General features: G+C 53.8%; 5 protein-coding genes across 5 annotated transcripts; all 5 read left to right on the plus strand.

Moving 5' to 3' along the window:
• Positions 1–3,398: 3,398 nt before the first annotated feature.
• C20H19orf84 (chromosome 20 C19orf84 homolog) lies at positions 3,399–4,738 on the plus strand. Its single transcript, XM_048329400.1, has 2 exons — positions 3,399–3,468; positions 4,204–4,738. The coding sequence occupies exons 1-2, from the start codon at positions 3,434–3,436 to the stop codon at positions 4,736–4,738; spliced, it is 570 nt and encodes a 189-aa protein (XP_048185357.1). The 5' UTR covers positions 3,399–3,433.
• Positions 4,739–5,534: 796 nt separating this feature from the next.
• Positions 5,535–10,630, plus strand: Lim2 (lens intrinsic membrane protein 2). The gene is made up of 5 exons (XM_048329406.1): positions 5,535–5,597; positions 5,997–6,177; positions 8,764–8,913; positions 9,385–9,519; positions 9,675–10,630. Exons 2-5 carry the CDS (start codon positions 6,003–6,005, stop codon positions 9,734–9,736), a joined length of 522 nt encoding a protein of 173 aa, XP_048185363.1. The 5' UTR covers positions 5,535–5,597; positions 5,997–6,002; the 3' UTR covers positions 9,737–10,630.
• A 606-nt stretch (positions 10,631–11,236) lies between these two features.
• On the plus strand, positions 11,237–12,334 carry Nkg7 (natural killer cell granule protein 7). The gene is made up of 4 exons (XM_048329407.1): positions 11,237–11,594; positions 11,669–11,815; positions 11,904–12,038; positions 12,124–12,334. Exons 1-4 carry the CDS (start codon positions 11,438–11,440, stop codon positions 12,180–12,182), a joined length of 498 nt encoding a protein of 165 aa, XP_048185364.1. The 5' UTR covers positions 11,237–11,437; the 3' UTR covers positions 12,183–12,334.
• Positions 12,335–13,200: 866 nt separating this feature from the next.
• Positions 13,201–15,129, plus strand: Cldnd2 (claudin domain containing 2). The gene is made up of 4 exons (XM_048329410.1): positions 13,201–13,779; positions 14,126–14,266; positions 14,672–14,791; positions 15,017–15,129. Exons 1-4 carry the CDS (start codon positions 13,611–13,613, stop codon positions 15,088–15,090), a joined length of 504 nt encoding a protein of 167 aa, XP_048185367.1. The 5' UTR covers positions 13,201–13,610; the 3' UTR covers positions 15,091–15,129.
• Positions 15,130–15,659: 530 nt separating this feature from the next.
• Etfb (electron transfer flavoprotein subunit beta) lies at positions 15,660–22,407 on the plus strand. Its single transcript, XM_048329386.1, has 6 exons — positions 15,660–15,818; positions 17,853–18,011; positions 18,375–18,533; positions 20,559–20,621; positions 20,847–21,005; positions 22,180–22,407. The coding sequence occupies exons 1-6, from the start codon at positions 15,762–15,764 to the stop codon at positions 22,348–22,350; spliced, it is 768 nt and encodes a 255-aa protein (XP_048185343.1). The 5' UTR covers positions 15,660–15,761; the 3' UTR covers positions 22,351–22,407.
• The last annotated feature ends 515 nt before the right edge of the window (positions 22,408–22,922 follow it).

Genomic DNA, 22,922 nt, shown 5'->3' on the forward strand with positions numbered 1-22,922 from the left:
TCTTGAGATACACCCCTAGCTTGAATGATATTGTTAAAACTTTTCTTGCAGAAATGGAGCTGAGGCTCAAAGTGCCTTAAGCGAAAAACTTGGGGGCAGTGCCCAGGAGGTGAGTTCAAGCCCCACAACCAACCCCTTCTCCCTCCCCCCAACTCCTCAGGAAATTTTAGGTAGGAAAACCATAGTCTAGACCAGCCCTAGGAAACAATTCAAACCCTACCTATTTGAAAAATAGCCAAAGAGCAAAAGAGCTAGGTTTGCACCTCAAGTAGTAGAGGGCCTGCCTAGCAAGCATGAGGTCCATTAAAACAAAACTCACTCTCATCCTTTTAGCAATGCTAATGACATTAACTCTCCAGTCGGTACTGATTACTAAAGCTCACCCTGGTCTTAAATCTTAACCTCAAATTCAGTTCAAACCGCATGGACTCCCTTCCTCACAAAGAAGAAGTAAACCAGTTGCCTATAAGACTGTTGTCCTTGCTTGTTTCCACCTCTAGTTTGTGGTCTTATTTCTTGAAATACTTTAACCTAAAGGAAGAAAAACAGATGGGACAAGTGACTCTTGGCCTAACTGGCGATAGCTGTGACCTCTGTTGGCTGAAGCTACTTCTCTGTTTAGCAAGAGCAGGCCCTCTGTGTGCTAGGTGTCCAAAACCCAGTTCTCTCTTACAGAAAATATATGAAGACTTGAGTGTCTGCACAAAACTTCTCAGTTTCTCTCTCTCTTGATATGAAACTTGAGATCCCTACCTCCTCCAACTCCCACCCCTACTAGCAGCAGATGCTGCCTTTTGGGGTGACATGCCCTGAATTTAGGCAAAGCTTAGCTACCTTTACAGCACCCATGTGACCTAAGTCTATTCTTGCTCCCAAATTCTGAAATGAAATCCAAGTCCTTGTGTGACTATGTCTGGAAGTAGATTTTTTGGGAGGTTGTTAAATCATAATGGGACTTTCCTGAGTGGGACTGGTGCCCTTATAAGAGACCCCAGAGATTTGAAAAGTAGCATTTCCAGAGCAAAGTCCAAAGGTGACACCTACAATCTTCAAGGGGAGAAAGGAGCAGTGAGGTGAGACCCTAACCCCTAGACATGGGGAGATGCAAGAAACATAGGAGAGGATGCCCTCCTGGGCCTAGAAAAGGAGAAACAGTGCCAAGACCCCAACGTGAACAAGCCCTGTCCTCATCTCTGCCCTTGGAAGGGTTTCCTGAGGGCTTGAACAAGTGGGGAACACTTCAGGGGGAAGCAAGGCCCCAGATCCCCTTAGAAGCAGGATTTAAAAAATGACAGGAAGATGACTTAAAGGAATCTTTGAGCCCATGTGGAATGAGGAGGCCCTCAAAAGGTCAGATCTTGGACAGGGCAGAGACAGAAGTGACCTGATCCTAAGCACTGGAAAGAAGTGCTGGGTCACCAAGAGGCCCTTCTCCCCTCCAGGGTTCTTTTTTTTTGGCCAGTCCTGGGGCTTGGACTCAGGGCCTGAGCACTGTCCCTGGCTTCTTTTTGCTCAAGGCTAGCACTCTGCCACTTGAGCCACAGCGCCACTTCTGGCCATTTTCTGTATATGTGGTGCTGGGGAATCGAACCCAGGGCCTCATGTATATGAGGCAGGCACTCTTGCCACTAGGCCATATCCCCAGCCCTCCAGGGTTCTTTTTTAAAATTGTTATTATAAAGGTGAGGTACAGAGGGGTTACAGTTACATAAGTCAGGTACAGAGTACATTTCTTTTTGGACAATGTCATCTCTTCCCTCGCTCTCTCCCAGTTTTTCCCTCCCATCCCTACAAGTCCTATAGTTCATTTTCCACATAGTGTCTGGTGAGTACCACTGCTGCATTGTTCACTCTCTGGCACTCCATTTCTGTGCACCCTCCCACTCCCAAAGACATACAAATTAGCAAACAGAACAAAAAGGAAGGAAAACAAAAACAGCAAAAAAAAAAAAAGAAAAGAAAAGAAAAAAACACCTTGCTTTCATTTCTCCGGAGTTCATTTCGATAAACATCATTTTATATGATCAGATGCCCTCCGGGCTTTGATCTGGCTCTCCAGGAATGGCCAATCTTCTCCATGTGCCCAGCACCCAAGCCCACCCAGACCAGGTGCAAACTGAAAGCAGAGATGCCTTGGAAAGGCGCCCAGACGGGGCAGCCAATTAGAGAGCCAGAGAGAGGCTGTCACTCAGTAACACAGCTAATAACAGAGAGACAAGCAGGGCCACCCGCCTTTTGGACGTCATTAGCCAATCATAGTCGAGACTGCGGCTAACACTGAGTGTCAGGAGGCAAAGAGTTTCCAGCAAATTGGAAGCCTCCCTTACCCCAATGAAATAGTTGACTGGTTCCTTCTCAGAGCTGGCCTGTCAATTTTGGAAGGGGGCGGTTAAAGGCCTCAGGGACATGGGTGGGAGCTGGCCTTAAAGGGCCAGGTACTGCATATTTCCCTAATTGCCAGAGAGCTCAAACACTGATCACAGTAATAAATCAAGCCCTAATTGCAGTAATAAAAGAAATCAAAAGCAATTCCCAGCTGGGCACTGGTGGTTTAGGCATATAATCCTAGCCACTCAGGAGGTTGGGATCTGAGGAACAGTTGGAAGCCAACTGGGGCAGGAAAATCCAAAAGACTCTTACCTCTAGTTAACCACCCAAAACCCAGAAGTGGAGCTGTGGTTCAAGTGATAGAACACTAGCCTTGAGGAAAAAAACAAACAAACAAAAAACAAAAAAAACCCTCAAGGACAGCAGCACCCAGACCCTGAGGTCAAGACTCTGGACTAGCACAAAAGGAATCCAAAATAAATGCTAAAATAATAATAATAATAATTTTAAAAAACAGCCTAATCCAGAAGGAGAGAAAACACTAGCTGCTAATTTTGCCTTGACTCTTCTCTTTTCTCCACTGGAATAGCTAACCTCCATGATAACATCCTTCTCTTCTTCCTTCTTCTGCTCTTCTGAGGGAGGAGACTGGGGTCTACACTCCTGGGTCTGAGGGAGGAGGCTGGGGTCTGGACCTGGGCCTCAGGGACGAGGGCTAGGCCCTGAACCTGGGTCTGAGGGAGAGGATGGACCTGGACCCCTGAGTCTGAGGGAGGAGTCTGGGACCGGAACCCTTGGGTCTGAGGGAGGAGGCCTGGTGTTTGGGCCCGTGGGTCTCAGAGAGGAGGCTAGGCCTGGACTTCTGGGTCTCAGAGAGGAAGCAGGGGCCTAGACTCTGGGTCTGTACTGGTGCCGCCCCCGCCTTCCTCTCCGGCGGAGGGAGATCAGGCCCTTCTGGGTCTGAGTGTGCTTCGAAGCCAGAGGTAGATCTGGGCCTTGTACACATGTGGGTGAAGCTCCGCCCTCTTCATTTATGTTCCGCCCCCAGCTCCCAAGGCAGAAGAATCCAGAAGTTTCTAGAAGCGATTCAGACCCTCCTGTGAAGATGGAGCAGCAGAAGGAGGAAGCTGGATCCGAGGGGTGAGAGAGGCCTGTCCCAAGGAGCCGGAGCCCCACATAGAGGAGGGGACAGTCACGTGGGGCTGGGTGGTCAGCAGACCCCAGAGGGGATCAGGACAACCAAGGCCCCGGCTCTGGCACACAGTCTCAGGCCCTTGGAGACCTGGGGTGGGAATCCGGACAGAAGTAGAAACCGATATTTATCAAACAAGAGAAATTTCAACAACAACAACAATGCACAACCAGGAGAGAAAAGACACCTGGGAGAGCCGTGGTGCTGGAGAAAATAATAATTGCCCACATTTATTCCTGCTCATTCCACTCAGTCTTTTAAAGACTCCCCTGTGATGGTGCCCTGAGTCATCTTAGGGATGTAATCCCAGCTACTCAGGAGGCTATTTGAGGACTACAGTTTGAAGCCAGCCAGCCCAGGCAAGAAAGCCTGTGAGACTCTTGTCCCCAATGTAGAGCTGTGACTCACAGGGTAAAGGGTTATCCTTGAACAGAAAAGCTCAGGGACAGCACCCAGGCCCTGAGTTCAAGCCAGCATGTGCGCGCGTGCACACACACACACACCTACAGAAACCAAACATTTCTCAGGAACACAAGCTTGTCATCCCAGGATGGGGACTCCTGTCTGACGCTGACGTCCATGGCAGGGTTGGCTCTCTGTACCCAGAAAGAAGGCAAGGGTGAGAGGCTGCCTGGCAGATGGTAAGCTTAACCCACTCCTGACTTGTCTTCTTATCATTACAGGAACAACCTGCCAACACCTGGAACTGAGTCGTGGCTCCCTGGGACTATCCCAGCTCTCCCACCATGGCTCCTGGGCACCTCCAACCCAGCTCATCTGGGGCTTCCTGAGCAACTGGCCTCTGTGACCGTCCCCATCCGCCTGGACACCCTCTCGTATCTCCTGCACAGCGCTCTGATGGGTGCCTACAGCCTCCACCAGTCCTTGCCCTCCTGCCCCTGCTCCTCCCAGACAGGCCATGGCCAGCCAGCCTCGGCCAGCTGTGCCCCCCCACCCCGGGGCTGGGGCCGGGGTCGGGGACGGGGACGTGGCTCATGGGGGATTCAACGCAGGCCTGCTCCCAGTCAGGGCCAGCCGAGTTGGGGTTCCTGCACAGCTGAGCAGCCAAAGAGGAGCAGGGTGTGGAACGCTGGGGCTAGCCCCAAGATCCCAAGGATGGCAGCCCAGGCCCAGGACGAGAAGGAACCCAGAGATCCAGAGCCAAGTGTGGCCCCCTCGCCCTCGCCTGCTGCTGAGGACTGGGAGTCTGAGTACTAGGACCCCAGAGAGCAACCAGCGCCTGGGACCCCGTGAAGCAGTATAGGGGTACCTAAGCCCATCAGAGGTACCCCCGACTCATATCCTATCCAGAGGCTCCGAAGTGGGTCCTGGGGTCACCTGGTGTGGTTTCCACTGTCATGTGGGTCCCAGACCTGTGCCCACCCCCTTCACACACAGACGCCCCCCCCCGCCCCCCTCCCCTGCTCCTCCAGCCCTGGTCCTGACTTCAGAGCCCTCCCCACATGCTGATTCATCTCCACATCCCCACCCCTTCCTCCATCCCTTCCTTACCCATCTGGACAACCTTCCCATTTCTTAATCCTCATTCCTAGGGGACCTCAGCCCAAGCCATCCTCCACATCCTTTCTGCCCCAGCCCAGCCCTGAGCACCCCATTTTTCCCCACCCCACTGTGGACCCCTATGCCCCCCTGAACCACCCTATAGCAGCCCCTGCTCCTCCGAGTGGGGTCAATAAATGGATGTTTGTCTTATAGCACTGCGTTTGTGGTGAATTCTTTCCTGGCTCCGACTGCCTGGAACTGTGAGGAGTGGGGAGGGTTTGGGGGAGGCCAGTGGGGAGGCTGGAGAGAGGCCGGAGGGGCCCCGGTGGTGAGGGGGGAGCCATCAGCACCCTGCCTCAGCAATTTCCATTGGGGCCTTTGCCACGGCTGCATTTCTGGCTACTAGAAGCTGCTGGGCCATGGACCCATTGTGTGTGCGGCTCATGGGTCCATTGTGGGGGGGCTTAAGGGATTTGGGGACCTGCAGGACAGAGGGGACAGAGACCTGGCTCGGCTCAGTCTGCACAGAGGGGCTGCGGCAGAAGGAGGTCTCAGAGCAGGCTCTGCCACTCAGGTAGGCACCAGGCACAGGCTGATCCCCCTCTCCAGAGGACATGATGTTGGCAGCCCCCTCCCCTCCCAGTGGGCTGGGGCCCAATCCCACCCCTCACCAAGTACCCAGGACCCCAGACCCAAGCCTAGTTCCTACCACGGACCAGACAGCCAAAGACCCCAGCCTTGCCTTCCCTTAGGCTAGGAGTCCAGACCCCAGCCTCCTCCCTCAGACCCTGGGGTCCAGGCCCAGCTTCCCCCCCCCCACTCCCCGAACTAGGTCCTTCTTCAGATCAAGGGTCCAGGCCCAGTCTCCTCCCGCAGACTTGAACCCAGGCCCCAAGCCCCAGGCCTCCTCCTCTTCCCAGGTCCTTTCAGTCCAGTGCCCTCCCCCCATCATCTGTCGTCTGCCCCTCCACAGGTCACCATGTACAGCTTCATGGGTGGCGGCCTCTTCTGTGCCTGGGTGGGGACCGTGCTGCTGGTGGTGGCCACGGCCACAGACCACTGGATGCAGTACCGGCTGTCGGGCTCCTTTGCCCACCAGGGCCTGTGGCGGTACTGCCTGGGCACCAAGTGCTACCTGCAGACAGAGAGCATCGGTGAGCCCCGCTGCTGCCCACCAGGGCCCCCACAGCCCAGGGCCCCCATGATTCCCTGGGGGGAGGCTTGAGGGCACTTGGCAGGGGAGGGGCAGAAGCTGGCTCCCAGACTGGTTTGGGGGCTGTGCAGGTTTGGGGGTTGGTTTGACGGGGGAGGTGGCATTTCCTGACATGAGAAGATGTGACTAGAAGCAGTGGGGTTGACAGAACCACGGAAGAGAGGTTTGTACGCAATTGCTGGGGACAACGGCTGTGTGAGGGCGGGGCCCCAGGTCTGGCTGTATGGAGAAGAGGATGAAGAACTCTTCTTTCCAAACCTCTCTGCGCTGAGGACTGAACCTGAGCCTCTCCCTGTGAGGCAAGTGCTCCACCACTCAAGCCACACCTTCAGCCCTTTTGTTTTGTTTTGGCCAGGCTTGGAGCTTGAATTCAAGACTTGAGTGCTGCTCCTGAACTCTCCCGCTCAAGGCTAGCGCTCTACCACTTTGAGTCACAATTCCACTTCCAGTTTTCTAGTAGTTCATTGGAGATAAGAGTCTCACAGACTTTCCTGCCCAGGCTGGCTTTGAACCTAGATCCTTAGATCTCTGCCTCCAGAGTAGCTAGGAATACAGGCACAAGGGCCCTCCCGGCCAGCCCTTTGGTTTTTATTTTATTTTTTGAGTCAGAGTCTTGGTAAGTTTGCCTGGGCTAGCCTTGAACTTGTGATCCTCCTATCCCTGTTTCTCAAATCAAGTAGCTGGGATTACAGGAGTTAGCTACCATGCCTGGTTTGGAGGAGGGGGGAAAAGAGGGAGATTCCTACATAGAGATAGTAGATATAATATATTACATGGTATATATTATACATTAATAAATTGTATATAATATCCATACTATATAAAATACAGTAAACTGATCATAAAGAATACATTATATTTAATACAATGTATCATGCAACCTAGTATACCGTAATTGATGGTGTATATGATATCACAATAAGTCATATATGAATACATTAGCCATTTACCATATATTACTAGTCATATATACAGAGCAGTATTGTGCTCTAGGAAGTGGGGGGAGAACCTGCTGTCCCTGAGCCCTGTGACAAGGCAGAAGACAGTGGGAAGGGTAGTCCTGGCCTGTGGTTTGGAGCCCCACCTGCCTGATGACACATAAACTTTCCATTGGTGACAGTTGTGGCCCTTGTGACATTTCCCTTGTTCCTTCCTGCTCAGGCTGGGCTTGGGGAGGGCTTTGGGGGGGGGGGTGACTGTCACCAAGCCCGAGGGCCTCCATTCCAGAATTCTGAGGACATTCCTCACCAGATGCTCTGGAGTACTTCTTATTTTTTCTGGTTATGGAGATTTGAACTTGGGGCTTCACACTTGCTGGACACTGGGGCCACACCCATGGCCTTTTCTTCTTCTAGTTTTTTTTCAGATAGAATGTTAGGGTAACTTTACTCAAGCTGGTCTCAAGCTGCTCTCCTCCTTCTCCACCTCTGGAGCAGCAGGGATTACAGATGTGTGCCACTGCACTTGACTATTTCTTCCTCTTCCTCCTCCTCTTCCTCCTCTTGCTGTGGTACTGGGGTCAAAGCCTTGCACCTGTTAGGCCAGTGCCTTACTACTGAGCACAAATCCTGCCCTGGTTTGGCTGGCCTCGTTTGTTCATCAACTGGGATCTACTTCCAAAATTAGAACAGGAGGCTTGGGCTGGCCTCCCAGGGCCAACCCAATAGGAAGACAAGCAAGGATTTATTCCCAAGGCCTGTCCTGAAGAGCCAGCCTTGGGCAAGTGCATCAGAGAATCAGTCATCACAAAGATGAGAGCTGGAGGGGGGAGGAGGGAGGGTGGTGGAGACAGATGTCACACACAGGGGAAGAGCTGTCCATCTAGACTTTTCACACATGGATGGAACGTGTGAGGGCAAGTGGAAAGAACAGAGTGTGATTAGCAGGAGAGGTTGGAAAGTGCTTCCCACTGTCCTTCCATCTGTCCATCCATCCATGTATCTAACCATCCATCCATCTACCCTCCCACTCACCCACCCATTCATCTGCCTGTTAGTCTATTTTTCTATCCATCCATCCAACCATTCGCCTGTCTGTTAGTCTATTTTTCTACCCATCCATCCATCCACCCATCTGTATCTGTCTGTCTGTCTGTCAACCCATTCATCTATCCATCTGTCCATCCACCCACCCATCTATTACATACATACATACTTGAGTACATACATGGGACACGCATTTCTGTGCAAACCAAGCTATGGGGGGGGGGTACAACCCAAGAATCAAGCCAGCCCCTCTCCTCAAGAAGAAACCAGTCTAGAAGGGACACAGACAAGTCAGTGATAGCTCAGAGCCATGGATGAGAATGATACCCCACCACTGAGGGGTACTTCTCAGAGAAGGGCTTCAGCATTGGGCTTTGGAGAGTGATATGAGTTTGCCAGGAGAAAAGGAGAACACTTGCTAAGAAGCAGAGGAAGAGCTGAGGCAGAAATATGGAGAAGGACCAGACATCCTGGTCCCACCCAGGGCAGCGGTGCCCCCTGCAACAAAGAGAGGCTGGGAGTGACGCAGAGTGTTCTCACAGCCTACTGGAATGCCACCCGGGCCTTCATGATCCTGTCTGCTCTGTGTGCCACGGCCGGCATCATCATGGGCATCCTAGCCTTCGCTCAGCAGTCCACCTTCACTCGCCTCTCCCGGCCCTTCTCAGCAGGCATCATGTTCTTGGCCTCCAGTGAGTGATCCGCCCTTCCCTCCTCCCTCCCCTCCCCTCCAGCTGCACTGGAGGGGCCCCCCACTCCTCTCCATTCCCCCCCCCTTCATCCTACCTTCCCAAGATCATCTGATCAGCCGTCCTTCCTTCCTTCCTTCCAGGAGGTCCGGCTGAGGTGGGGCTTTGTTGGTGTTTTATTACACGAGTGATTGATGGAATTGTGAGCCAGGACTGAGTTCAACCTCCAGCTCTCCTTGCCTCTCTAACCAGAGACAGTGGCCCATGAAATTCTGTATTGTGATGATTGATTGTGGCATACTAAAATTTGAACTCAGGGCTTTGTGCTTGCTAGGCAGGGTGCTCTACACCATGAGCCACGCCCCTAGCCCCGTCCTACCCACCCCTACTCTTCTGCACCTCACTCTCAATCCAGCCCCACCCTTAGCATTGGGGAGACCTTGCCCATCCCTCACCCTGCCCCTCTCCCCCCAGCCCTCTTCGTCCTGTTGGCCTTGGCCATTTACACCGGAGTCACTGTCAGCTTCCTGGGCCGGCGCTTTGGGGACTGGCGCTTTTCCTGGTCATACATCCTGGGCTGGGTGTCTCTGCTTATGACCTTCTTTGCAGGTACGGGGCCAAGGGGAGGGCAAGGCCACCGCAGAGATGTTCTGAAGTCACCTGGGCTGGGAAGTCTGGGGGCTGTGGGCACAGAGGGGAGTCTTGCAGAGTGATTTCAGGGGGACAAAAGCAGGATCTCTGTCCTCCCCCCAACCTCCGCACAGGGATTTTCTACATGTGCGCCTACCGCATGCATGAGTGTCGCCGCCTGTCCACCCCGCGCTGACTGCTGACCAAGCCGCGGCAGCTGGAAGCTAAGCCGAGGTCACTGGAGAGGAGAGGGAGGGTCTGGAGGTCCCAGTTCCTGGGGGAATGAGGAGGCTCAGCCCTGGCCTCTGGGTGGAGCCCCTGACTCCTGCATCCTGTCCCGAGGAGGAAGGGGGGAGTGGACAAGAACGGAGCCCCCACCTACCCCTTGGGTTGTTAGTACAATGGCAAATTCTTTAGAGGGTCTAATAAAACTGAGGTGAAACCAGGCCCAAGTGTGAATTGTTGAGGGGATGGGGTGGGAAGAAACAGAGGCTGGTGGGTGGGTGGAAGGGAGGGAGGGAGGGGTGCTGTGTGATGGTGGGCCCACATTTTTCAGTTTCTGGAGACCTGGGAACAGAAGACTCGTTCCTCACCCAGAATACTTCACCTTCTAGAAAAGTTGACTTCCACTCCTAGAAATGGATGGACAGGCAGCTCCCCCCCCCAGGATCCTCTCCCCTCCCAGCTCCTAGCTGGGCCTCCCCAACCTGGCCTCTTCACACTGACCATGACCTTGACTTTAACCTTTGCTCCATCCACTCATTCATGGGCTTCTTCTTCAAATGTTTACCCAGTGCCACAGGCTTTACTGAGTGGATTCTAATCATGAGAATATTTATGACATCCCATGCTAATAAATGTTATATGAATAGAATCTCAGTCCCAGAAGTGTGATTTATTAAGTTCTTTGCAAATAATAGTAGCTCTGTATTTATAGAGGTGCCTTGTGATCATAATGGAAAATGAAACCTCATTGTGATAATAATTTATCAGGGCCCATGTAAGTGGAAATATTGAGGCTTATTCTAGAGGTAATAATGATGTCAGAAGGATAACTCCAGGCTGGGTGTTGATGGCTCACGCCTGTAATCCTAGCTAAGATATGAAGATTGCACCTGTTTTTTTTTTTTGTTGTTGTTGTTTTGTCCCTCCTTCTGGAAATCTCTCTGCTGGCCTTCGCCCTCCCTCCATTGACCAGATGTGGACATGCGCTGGTCATTCTCCTCACTGTCTTTCAGAATCCTAACTTATCACCTTGTTTGTCTGCTCTGGGCAAAAGCTCTCGAACCCAGGACTCAGAGTCTGAGCCCCCCTGACTCTCTCTCTCTCCCTTTCTTCTCTGGTGCTGGACTTCTGGTCCCAAGCCTCTGTTTTGGTGGAGACCCTAGAGCTGGGGCCCTCCTCTCCCACATTAGAAAATTGCAAAACCACTGGAAAGCATGACACAGGTCCCCAATCTTCCCCTCCTACCATACCTCCCCTCCCACCTAACTCACCCCCCCCCCCCCCGCCTCAGTGGCCCACCTCTCTCCTCTACCCTCCCCCCCAGGCTGCCGTCCCTTCTCTCCTTCCTGGAATCACTCTGTAGTGTGTGGAGGCCTCCCAGAACCTGTGAGTTCTTAAACCACCACTGAAACCACCGGGGGCCTGACACCCCAGTAGCCTGCCCCAACCACACAGCAGAAACACTCTTGAGCAGGGCTGAAGAGGGGAGGGAAGGAAGCCATCCGTTATCTGCGCAACTCTACAAGGGAGGAGGTGTAAAAAGCCTTGTGTGAGGTTGTACCAGACCTCTAAGCTGCTCCAACTCCGGAGGCCTCAGGAATCCAGGCACAGGGGTGCCTTTTCCAAGGTCAGAAGTCCCGAACAGCCCCTTTGTCTCCCAGGCATCAACCCCATGGAGCCCTACCGGTCCCTGGCTCTGCTGGCTGGGTCTCTGGGCTTGATTTCCTGCCTGGTTGCTGTCAGCACCGATTTCTGGTTCGTAGCTCTAGGACCCACCTTCTCAGCCCACTCAGGCCTCTGGCCCTCGAGGTTCCACGACCCAGTAGCAGGTAAGCAGGGCTCGGGGGTCTGGGCAGGGATGGCCAGCAGGGACCAGGCACTCAGAAGTCTTATCTTCCATCAGCCTACATTCATGTGACTCAGAGTTTCTGCATTCTGGCGGCCCTCTGGGGCCTGGTGTCCCTGGGCTTTCTGATCTTGTCCTGCATCCCTGCCTTGTCCGCTCCAGGCCGAGGTCCTCTGGTGGCCACCATCACAGCCTTTGCCGCAGGTGAGGACCCCAGGCTGAAGCTGGGCCCTTGGGCTGTGGAGATCCTGCAGAAAGGGCTCAGCCATTTCTCTCCAATCCTTGTCCCCAGCGCTGTTCCTGATCGTGGCCATGGCCGTTTACACCAGTGAGCGATCGAAACAGCTTCCACATCCCCAAATTCAGACTTTCTTCTCCTGGTCATTCTACCTGGGCTGGGTCTCAGCCATCTTGTGGCTGTGTACAGGTGATCACCCAGCCTGCTTCCCTGGGGAGCATAGGGATGGGCAGGGAGGCGGTGAGGTGCTGAAACGCTTCTCTGGCCATCACAGGTTCCCTGAGTCTGTGCGCTCACTGTGGCGCCCCTCGACCTGGCTACGAAACCATGTGAAAGGAAGACAAAAAAGAAATAAAGCGAGTTTGGGGCACTGTGTTGAGACGTTGGGAGCTACAGGAAACGAACGTTTGATTCTGCCTCAGCCTTTCCCTCCTGGCCCTCGCCCTTCAACTATTTCTTTACTTTCAATAAAAATTCTGCTGAAATCTGATTGTCCCAAGATTCAGTCAAGGCAGAAGCTAATCATATAGCAGTGAACTGTGATAGCCAGAGAAAGGTGAAAGCTTCTCAGATCTGTCCCCCTGTCTGTAGGGGACCTCTGCCCTGTGTAGACATAAGCTCCCTGGCCTCTGGGTCTGACATTTTACTAATTAATTAAGGTACCAGGACTTGAACAACTCAGGGCCTTACAGTCTCACTCAACCTTGCCATTCATAGCTGGTACTCTACCACTTAAGCCACATCTCCAGTTCTGGATTTATGCTGGTTAATTGGAGAAGAGTCTCCAGGATTTGTCTGCCAGGGTTGGCTTTGAACCTTGATCCTCATATTTCAGCCTCTGGATTATCTAGGATTACAAGCCTGGGCCACCTGCTCCAGCTTCCCTCCCTAGATCCCCCCCTCCCCAGCCAGAGTCTCCCTAAAATTGTCTGAATGGGCCTTGAACTTGATACCCTCCTTTGTCTTCCGAATAGCTGTAAGTATCCCCTTCTTTCTTTCAAACGTTTGTGTCTCCCTATGTTGTTTTTTGGTTGTACTAATGGGTTATTTTTGTTGTTGCCTTTTTTTCAGGGTGTGTGTGTGGGAGCAGTCCTGGGGTTTGAACTCAAGGGATTTGCCAAGCAGGTGGCTCTACCACTTGAGCCAGGCCCAAAGCACGTTTCACTCAGCTTTTCTTTGCACTGGGGCCTGCAAGGACACAGAGAGCTGGGACCAGGATAGTTTATGTGTACCTGGAAAGTCAAGGGAATAGAAGTTTCTAGAAGGGCTTGATCTAGCAATTCATAGGTCCCAAGCTCCCCCCAGACCTAATGTCTTACCCATCATTCCATTAGAACTGCTAGCTGGTGTTATCCCTTTAAATGGTCACTGGGCAAGGGGGTTCTGGAACCCCAGAGGCCTCACAGAGACTCACCTTTCCCCACCCATTTAGGATCTGTGTTCAAGACACCCTAGGGAGCTGGGTGAGTCACTTAGGTGGATGTGGGTAGGGGTGGGGTGGTGGTGAGGGCACCAGGCCCCCAGAAGTGACATTTCACTAAGAGGGGGAAAAGGCTACAAAGCCCCAGGAACGTCAGTGGAGGGGTGTCTGGTCTCTAGAAGGGTGACTGAAGAAGGGAGTGAAAGGAGTTGAGGGTCCCTGGGCAAGGTTATTGAGGAGGGGGCCTGAGGTATGGGGGATCTGAGGAGGGAGCCTCCTGAAGTGGGAGTTTCGGGGGGCCCAATCGAACTTGTGGGGTCCTTGACAGCAGTTCCCACGACATGGGGGTGAAGCGGAGCCTTCAGAGCGGGGGTGTCCTGCTCAGTTTCTTGACCAACGTCCTCGCGGTGCTGTCCACCGCCACCAACTACTGGACCCGCCAGCACGGGGGCCACAGCGGCTTGTGGCAGGAGTGCACCCAGGGCACCTGCTCCAACATTCCCTGCCAGAGTGAGGCCCGCCCAGCGGTGTCAGGCCACGCCCCCAGCCTGTGCACCCCACAGAAGCATGGACCCCTCCCCACCCCACAGCTGCAGACCATACCCCCACCCCAACAGCGGCATGGACCCCTCCCCACCCCAGGCTCAGGTGCGGCCGCGTGCCCCATCGGGTCCCCACGGACACCTGCCTCCCTACCACACCATGAACCAACAGCCCAGACGTGACCCCCAGGTCCCCTCCGACCCCCTCGCGCCCGGGCCGGAGGGGGCTCAGCAAGGAGGGTGGTGGCCCGGAAAGCTGCGGGTCTCGGGTCGCAGCGACGCCCGCGCAGGCTGACCTGGCCCGTCCTCCCCAGCCATGCTGGCCATGACTGGAGCATGCATGGTGCTGGCGGCGGGCTTTGGCTTGGTGGCCATGGCGATGGGGCTGCGGATCCGGTGCCAAGAGGGCGACTCTCTGCGGGGCCAGACTACCAGCGCCATGCTCTTCCTCAGCGGTGAGATGGAGGCAGCACCGCAGAGGGTGGGCCAGGGGCGACCCGGAGCTCGGGGAGCTGGGCGGGGAGCGGAGGAGCTGGGCCGAGCCGGGGTGGGGGGTGTAGGGGGGGGGTGGCATGGAGCGGGGAGGCGGGGCCGCGCGGATGGGAGCGGGGAGAGGAGGGGTGGAGCCACCAGAGTTAACCAAAGGGCGTGGCTTCAGGCCACGCAGAGGGGGCGTGGCTCTGGCTGGCGGGGGCGGGGCTAAATGGAAAAGGGCAGAGGAGGGCTTGGAGGTGAACAAGGTCTGATAGGCCAGGCGGGCCCTAAGGGGAGGGGACCTGGGCGGAGAATGTGCTCTGGGCGGAGCCCAGGTGTAGCCCCCTTCCCAGGCCAAGCTTACCTGGCGTGTGGGCGCGGCCCAGGGCTGCTGCTGCTGATCGCCTTAACCGGCTACACGGTGAAGAATGCGTGGAAACAGGACGTCTTCTTCTCCTGGTCCTATTTTACCGGGTGGCTGGCTTTCCCCTTCTCGATTCTCGCTGGTAAACGGCACAGTGGGAAGAGGGCGGAGACTGCCCGGAGGAGCCCCTATCCTTGCCCCAGAGACTGCCTAGCAACTTTCCCCAGGAAACCCCATAGGGACTTCCTGGGTCTCCAGTCCCGACTCCCGTAGACTCGGGCCTTGGAACCCCAATCCTCAGTCCCCGGGCCCACCTGGGCATCCGCCCCCTTGCCCCTACAGCCGCCTTGTGCTCCCCTCCCGCCAGGCTTTTGCTTTCTGCTGGCGGACATGATCGTGCAGAGCACCGAGGCCATCAGTGGGTTCCCCGTGTGCCTGTGACGGCGCCCGTCTGGGGCAGAATAAAGAACGATTTTTAGCGCCGCGTCTCCGCGTGCTTTAGTGGGGACGTGGAAACAGGGCGTAAAGAGGTCGGGGACACGGATAAGGGTCACATGACGCCAGAGAGAGGATTAGGAAAGACGTGAGGGGAATGTGAAGAAGGGAAAAGAACCTGGAAACAGGAGGAGACCTCCAAGGGGCGTGCGCGTGAGGAGGGCGCGGGGACCCCTTGGAAACTAGAGACAGGCAAGAAGAGAGACAGACGGGGAGGCTCAGGCGTGGGGTTGGGGACACGGGCACGGAGCCTTGGGGAAACAGAAAGAAGCGATCTAGAAGGGAAACTCAGATCCGGGGACTCCAGAAAAAGTTGAGGAGGATCAGGAGAATCTAGGATCCAGTTCCCGGGCACAACCTTTCCCCTACTTCCCAGCCACGCCCCCTTCACCTAAGCTGTTTCCCTCACGCCCCGGATCCCGCCTCTCTCCCCGGATTCGGCTTCCTATTGGTCCTCTGCCTGCCACGCCTCACCCGCTTTCGCCTTCTGATTGGTTATCTGCCGGGGCCAGTGAGTGACTGGCGACGCGCAGGCGCAGAGAGCGAAACCAGGGCGGCGTGTCCCGACCCCGAAGCAGGGTGTGGGCTGACCCCGCGCGTGTGGCTGCGGCGGGAAGATGGCGGAGCTGCGCGCACTTGTGGCTGTCAAGAGGGTCATCGACTTCGCGGTGAAGGTGACCGGGCTCCCCCTCCCACCTCCCTGAGTCCCGCAGCCATATGCTTCCGGTTTCACCAGCGCACTGTCTGGGATCTTTCCTTAACTTCTGGTCTCTGCCGCCCTCCCCCCCCCCACCTCGGAATATCAAAGTCACACCTAGGGGCAAAGGTCAAGGGCTGTGAAGTTCTGACACCCGACCCCTCTGGGGTCAAGACCCCGCTTTCTTTCTCTCGCTCGGGACTCAGATCTGGAGGGCGAGTCCTGGTTAACACGGAGAAACTGAGGCACAAAGGGTTCCTCAGCTGAGGGGGGAAGGAGTGGAGTGGGGAGCAGAGCACAGACTCCCCTCCAGATCCTGAGATCCCTGCACTAGGGCTCAGGCTTTGCACACAAGCTAAGTTTTGTTCTTAGTACTCTGCACCCCAGATATGTCATCATGGAGATCAGACAGGGCCCCTGGAATCCAGAATCTGGTTGCCACCCTCCTAATTACAGGGTGAGGAAGCTCAAGCTTATGTTTGCTTGGAAGGAGAGTTCAAAGGGCCAACTTGATCAAACTGGAGGCAGAGTGTGGTGGAGACCCTGTGAGCCTGGCTGCTCCTCAAGATCATAGGTGGGGGACAGCAGTTCTCAGACTAGTGTTGCTCAGCACTTGGCCTACACCAAGCTGATAATGGTGGTTTTGGTCATCTCTGTTCCTCCATCAGACAGAGAGCTTACCTTTATACTCTCACCAGGATTCAGCACAGGAGGACTGACATCCCAGAGGCCTCGGGGTGGGTGAAACCTGGCTACAAAGTTGATTCTAATCTTGTCCCCTGCTGCTGTGGAAGTAGGGTGGGGGTTGGGAGAGGTATAGCAGACAGATGCCGGTTTGAAAATGTTAATGACTTTGAAGTGGGTATTTACTGCATGCCAGGAATCCCTAAGTCCTTCACAAGACTAACCCATTTCTATAGCCTGTCTACACTTCAGCTCATTGGATCGCTGAGGAAACAGGCCCCTGAAGGTTCTGTTACAGATCAACCAGCCTATAAGCAGCAGAGAGATTTGAAATCTAAGCAAACCCAGGTCCAGACTCTGCACTTTGCAATACCAGTGTCTGCCCACAGCCAAGTGGCCCGAGGTCGCCTCCTGTGCTGGGCCTGGCTACAATGACAGAGATGTTGCTCCATCCTTTCTTTCCTTCTTTCTTCTTCTATTATTATTACTACTATATTTTTGTGCCAGTACTGGGGCTTGAACTCAGTGACTCACACTTTCCCTTAGCTTTTTCTATTCAAGACTGGTGCTCTACCATTTGAGCCACACCTTCACTTTGGGCATTCAGCTGGTTAATTGGAATAAGGATGTCTTGATTTGTTTGCCCTGGACTGGCTTCAACCAATCTAGCTTGTAAGATTCTTAGCCACAGTTCCTACTGTATTCTCCATGCTAGTCCAGCCATCAGAAGGCATCTTATAAAACCTTCCTGGAAGCCATGCACTGGTGGCTGGTAGCTGTAATCCTAGCTACACAGGAGGCGTAGATCTGAGGCTCCCAGTTCAAAGTCAGCCTGTGCAGAAAGTCCGTGAAACTTTTATCTCCAATTATTCAGAAAAGGGCCAGAAGTGGAGCTGTGTGACTCAAGTGGTACAGAACCAGTCTTGAGCCCAAGTCTTTAGTTCAAACTCCAATACCAATGCACACACACCCAAAACAATTGAAAATGACAGGGTGTGTCATATGCAGTCAGGGTGAGTGTTTAGGTGTTTATTTTTATATATACATGTATGTGCATGGATGAAAGGTTGAGAGGTCATTTTCCAGCCTGAGGCATGGACAGGCAGTAGGAACAATCCTGTTGAATCTCCATAGTACCTAGGCAGTAAGATTGACAGGGTGCCTGGCCTGGCCTGGGAATAGGAACCCAGCTCTAGCTCCAGAGCTAAGGGGCTAAGGCCCCTTTTGGGGCACTGTGGTCCCCATGATCTGGGAGGGGAGGGGTTGGCAGCAGGCCCTGGCCTTCTGGCTGCTTTGCCATGACCCTGTCTTCTCTCCTGCCGTGCAGATCCGTGTCAAACCGGACAAGTCTGGGGTGGTCACAGATGGTGTGAAGCACTCCATGAACCCATTCTGTGAGATTGCCGTGGAGGAGGCCGTGCGGCTCAAGGAGAAGAAGCTGGTGAAGGAGGTCATTGCTGTCAGCTGTGGCCCTTCGCAGTGCCAGGTGTGCAGGGTCCCAGGGGACCCCCTGTGCTAAAGAGCTAAGGGACAGGTTTGAGAGAGGAGGCTGGGTCTGGACTCCCGGGTCTGAGGGGGGAGGGCTGGATCTGGACTCCTAGGTCTGAGGGAGGAAGGCTGGGTCTGGACCTCTGGGTCTGAGTGGGGAGGCTGGGTCTGGACTTCTGGGTCTGAGTGGGGAGGCTGGGGTCTGGATCTCTGGGTCTGAGGGAGGAGGGCTGGGTCTGGACTCCTGGGTCTGAGGGGGGAGGCTGGGGTCTGGATCTCTAGGTCTGAGGGAGGAGGTCTGGGAGCTAAGCTCTTTGGCCTTTTTGGTAACAGAAGCCATGCCAACCCTCTGTCTTGGCAGGAGACTATCCGCACCGCCTTGGCCATGGGTGCAGACCGGGGCATCCACGTGGAAGTACCGGCTGCAGAGGCTGATCGCTTGGGACCCCTACAGGTGGCGAGGGTCCTCGCCAAGCTGGCAGAGAAGGAGAAGGTCAACCTGGTTCTGATGGGGAAGCAGGTAGGTGTGGCCAACCCCCTCCCAGGGGGCCTGATTAGCATCCTGTGGGTGGCTCTGGGCAGGAACCTTCATCCTTCAGGGTTGAGCAGCTGAGCTTAAGGCTTGCTGTCTCCCTGGGCAGAGAATTTGAGCAAGGAGGACTGGTCATTCTGGGTGTCAGGGCCTCTTGCAGGGGACACCAGAGGCTGTGGTATTGGTCTCCAGGGGTAAGGGAGAAACCCCCAGTTAAGGCCAAGAGAACAGAAGGGGAAGGAGGAAGGGGTTTCTATTTCACATTATAAATAATTGGAAAGTAGCTGGGTCCCGTTGGCTCACACCTGTAATCCCAGCTACTTAGGAGGCTGAAATCTGAGGATCCAACCAGGGCAAGAAAGTTCATGGGACTCTTATGTCCAGTAAACCACCAAAAAAGCTGTAAGTGGAGCTGGGCTGTGCTGTGGCTCAAGTGGTAGAGCACAAGGGACAGTGCCCAGGCCCTGAGTTCAAGCCCTAGTACTGGTGCACATGTGCACGCATACACACACACACACACACACACACACACACACAATTGGGAAGTAAGCACAATGCTATTCTTATATCTTATACAAACATGGGCAGAAGGGGCTGTGTGACATGGCTCTTTGAAATAGCCTGGAGGCCGCAGGGTTGGGATGTGTTTCTCTGATCACAATGATTGAAGCTACTTTGAGGATGACTAAGCTTGACTGGGTCACACTGAGGTGGGACTCTGGGGAGGTCCCATGAGCAGGGCACATGGTGCAGATTGAGGAGACTGGACTGAGAGCATGGGACAGAGAGGAGCAGGAAGGGGATGGGGCTCGGCTCCAGGCACAGGGCAGTGCCGTATGGGACCAGGAGGAATGGACTGAGGAGGAAGGAGAAACTTGACTGTTATGTATTCATTTATTTACTAACAGGAAGTGTTGGTACAATGTAGATATTAATATTGCCTTTGAAACGTGAAAATCTGTGATCCTCAGATCTCATCCTCCTGGGTAGCTAGGATGACAGATGTGAGCCACCAGCACCCTTGCTTGCTACTTTTTTCTGGGTCCAGGGACCAGATGAACTGATCAGGATGCCCTTTGGGCCAGGAAGTAGATTTACTAATCACACTGGTCTTCACAAAAGAGCAAGTTTATTAGCCCCTGTACACAGACTTCAGGCACAGCTTGACCCAGGACCACACGTGGCATTGCCATCTCCAGTTCACTGTCTGTAACTCCAGCTCACCTCACATTGACTTAGTGTTCCCCTTGGGAAGGTGACAACCTTTTCCCCAAGGGCTCCACCTATTCTTCCTGGACCCATCTCCAGTCATGTGACCATCCCTGACCCAACTGGCAAAGTCCTACTGAATAATTTCAGTGTCCCAAATCTTAGCCGCTTCTGGAAGTATTTATACAGGTGTTGTCACTGGCTGGGGACCAGGGGCTACTTATCTCTGGATCCAGAGAGAATCACTCTGGACCTCCTGTCAATGAACTGACCCATGGTATGGTTTGTTTTGTCAGTGAAGTTTTATTGGACCACCCACACATATGCTTATTTGCATAGTGCCTCTGGCCACTTGCATGCTGCTCTATACTTGTGACACAGACTAGATGACTCACAAAGCCTGAAACATTTACTCTGTGGCCAATAACGGAAAAACCTTGCCAACCCTTGTTTTGTAGTGGGGGGGGAGGGGCGTGCGTGCGTGCACGCACGCACACGCGCGCACTGGTCCTAGATCTTGAACTCAGGTCCTGTGCACTGTCCTTTTGCTTTTTCACTCATGGCTAGTGCTCTACCGCTTGCACCACAGTTCTACTTCTGGCTTTTTGCTGGTTAATTGGAGATGACTCATAGATTTTCCTGTCTGGGCTGGCTTTGAACCAGGCTGCTCAGCTCTCAGCATCCTGAGTAGCTTGGATGACATGCGTGAGCCACCATCGCTGTGACCTCTGTTGTAGGTAGAGGCCTGCATGGGCCATGAGAAGCTTTGTCAGCCATCAAACAACCTTCCCTCTCCTCCGCTAGGCCATCGATGATGACTGTAACCAGACAGGTCAGATGACAGCTGGACTTCTGGATTGGCCACAGGTAAGGCCCAGACTGTGATACCATCTCTGTGCTCTCATTGGCTTACCTCTGTCCCATTTTCATTGGCTCCCCTCCATCTGTTACTTTCTCATTGGTTCACTCCAGTTGCCACATTCTCGCCTGCCTGTACTGGACTGAGCATGGAAGATGCTCTGTGCCTGTCTCAAAGTAACCTCCCCTCTCTCCTCCCTCCCCATCTCCTCCTCCTCCTCTGTGCTTCCCCAGGGCACATTCGCTTCCCAGGTGACAGTGGAAGGTGACAAGCTGAAAGTGGAGCGGGAGATTGATGGCGGCCTGGAGACCATACGCCTGAAGCTGCCGGCTGTGGTGACTGCTGACCTGAGGCTCAATGAGCCCCGCTATGCCACATTGCCCAACATCATGGTGAGTGGTAAAAGGGTTAGAGCCCTAAAGGACCTGGAGGGGCAGTATATGTCCTTCATTGGTTGGATGGGAGGGGCCTAGAAGAAGGGATCACCTGGTCACCTTGCCCAGCAGAGCATTTGTTGGGTTATCTCTGCCAGTAACAAGAGTTTGGGGACTGAGGGAGAGTTGGATAGTTGTCATAGCCAATGGAAAGGCCTCCTGGGTAACAGAAATGGCTCTCCTTGTCATTCCAGTGAATGGAAGGAGTTCCCTGAGCAACCTTGGCAAAATTGAATGGTATTGGTTCATTGGGAAAGGCTCCCTTGGTAATCTTTGCCAACAGGAATTTGTCATGTATGCCATCTTGGTTCACTAGAAAAGATTCCTGGCTTCTCTTGGCCAACAAGAAGTGTTCACTAATCATCATGTCCAGCAAGATGAGTTCTTTGGTTCTGCTTGGCCAATTTGGAGAGTTCAGTGGGTCATCTTAGCCAATAGAGAAGACTTAGTGCATCATCTCAGCCAATGGGGACAGTTTAGTACATTATCTCAGCCAATAGGAAGGGTTCAGTGCATCATTTCATACAATGTAGAGGGTTCAGTGGGATGTTTGTTGGGTCATCTCAGCCAATACAGTTTGGTGGAACAGTCCAGATAAAAGAAAGGGTTCAGCCAATGGGAAGGTCCAATGCTTTACATTGTAGCAGAAGGAGATGATATACTGAACCCATCCCATTGATTATCTCAGCTAGTAGGAGAGTTCAACTCATCAATGAGGAGGGTTCAATGGGTCAGATCAGCCAATGGGGAAGGTTCAATATTCATCTTATCCAATGGGGAGGGCTCAGTGGGTCAGCTCAACTAATGAGGGCTCAGTGAGTGAGCTTAGCCAGTGGGGAAGGTTCAGTGATCATCTTAGTCAATGGGGAGGGCTCAGTAGGTCAGCTCAGCCAATGAGGATTCAGTGCATCATCTCAGCCAAAAGTCTTGGTCCCCAAAGGGAGATCTTGAGCCTCCCAGGGCATTCTAGTAAACAGGAGTTGCCCTCACCAGGGATGGTCCTGACCAGCAGAGAGATCCTGAGGGTTCGGCCATGGGCATGGGTCTGCAGACATGTCACCATGGAAAAGAGCTTTTTGCAAGGCAGGCAGGGGCTTCCATAGTCCTCTGAGCTGTGGCTTCCTGTGTACAGAAAGCAAAGAAGAAGAAGATCGAAGTGATCAAAGCTGGGGACCTGGGCGTGGACCTGACCTCCAAGCTCTCCATGGTCAGTGTGGAGGACCCACCTCAGCGCACAGCCGGTGTCAAGGTGGAGACCACTGAGGACTTGGTAGCCAAGTTAAGGGAGGTGGGGCGGATTTGAGTCCCTTCCCTGAAGTTGAACAATAAAACCATGACTCTTCTTTTTTCCGACACCTCATCCCCTGTCCATCCATACTTTGATTCACTCATCAGACATTGGCTTAAATCTCTTGGGTACCAGGCCTTGTGCTGGGTGAGGCCTGGGAGCCCAGTGAGTCACATCTGTGCTCTTAGGGCCACACTGCTGGGGACAGAAGCTGAAATTCAGGGTGCTGGGTGTGGGGAACCTGGATGGGGTGCCTGGCTTGGCTGCTGAGGTCACAGGTGCTTCCCAGGGTGACGACCAAGTTCAACACCAGGAAGAACATCAGGGTGGTGGAAATAGCTGCTACCTGCAGGGGGTTTGCTGAGTCCTCTCACTTGCTGGGTCCTTGCTGAGTTTCAGGGTCTGAGGACTGTCCCTGAGCTTTTTTCACTCAAGGCTGGTGCTCTACCACTTGAGCCACAGCTCCACTTCTGGCTTTTTGGTGGTTAACTGGAGGTCATTCTCACAGTCTTTACTATCCTGGCTGGCTTTCAACCACAATCTTCACATCTCTGCCTCTTGAGTAGACAAATATGAGCTACTGGCAC

This window comes from Perognathus longimembris, chromosome 20 (genome assembly GCF_023159225.1).
Source record: "Perognathus longimembris pacificus isolate PPM17 chromosome 20, ASM2315922v1, whole genome shotgun sequence".
In the NCBI taxonomy this organism is placed as follows: domain Eukaryota; kingdom Metazoa; phylum Chordata; class Mammalia; order Rodentia; family Heteromyidae; genus Perognathus; species Perognathus longimembris.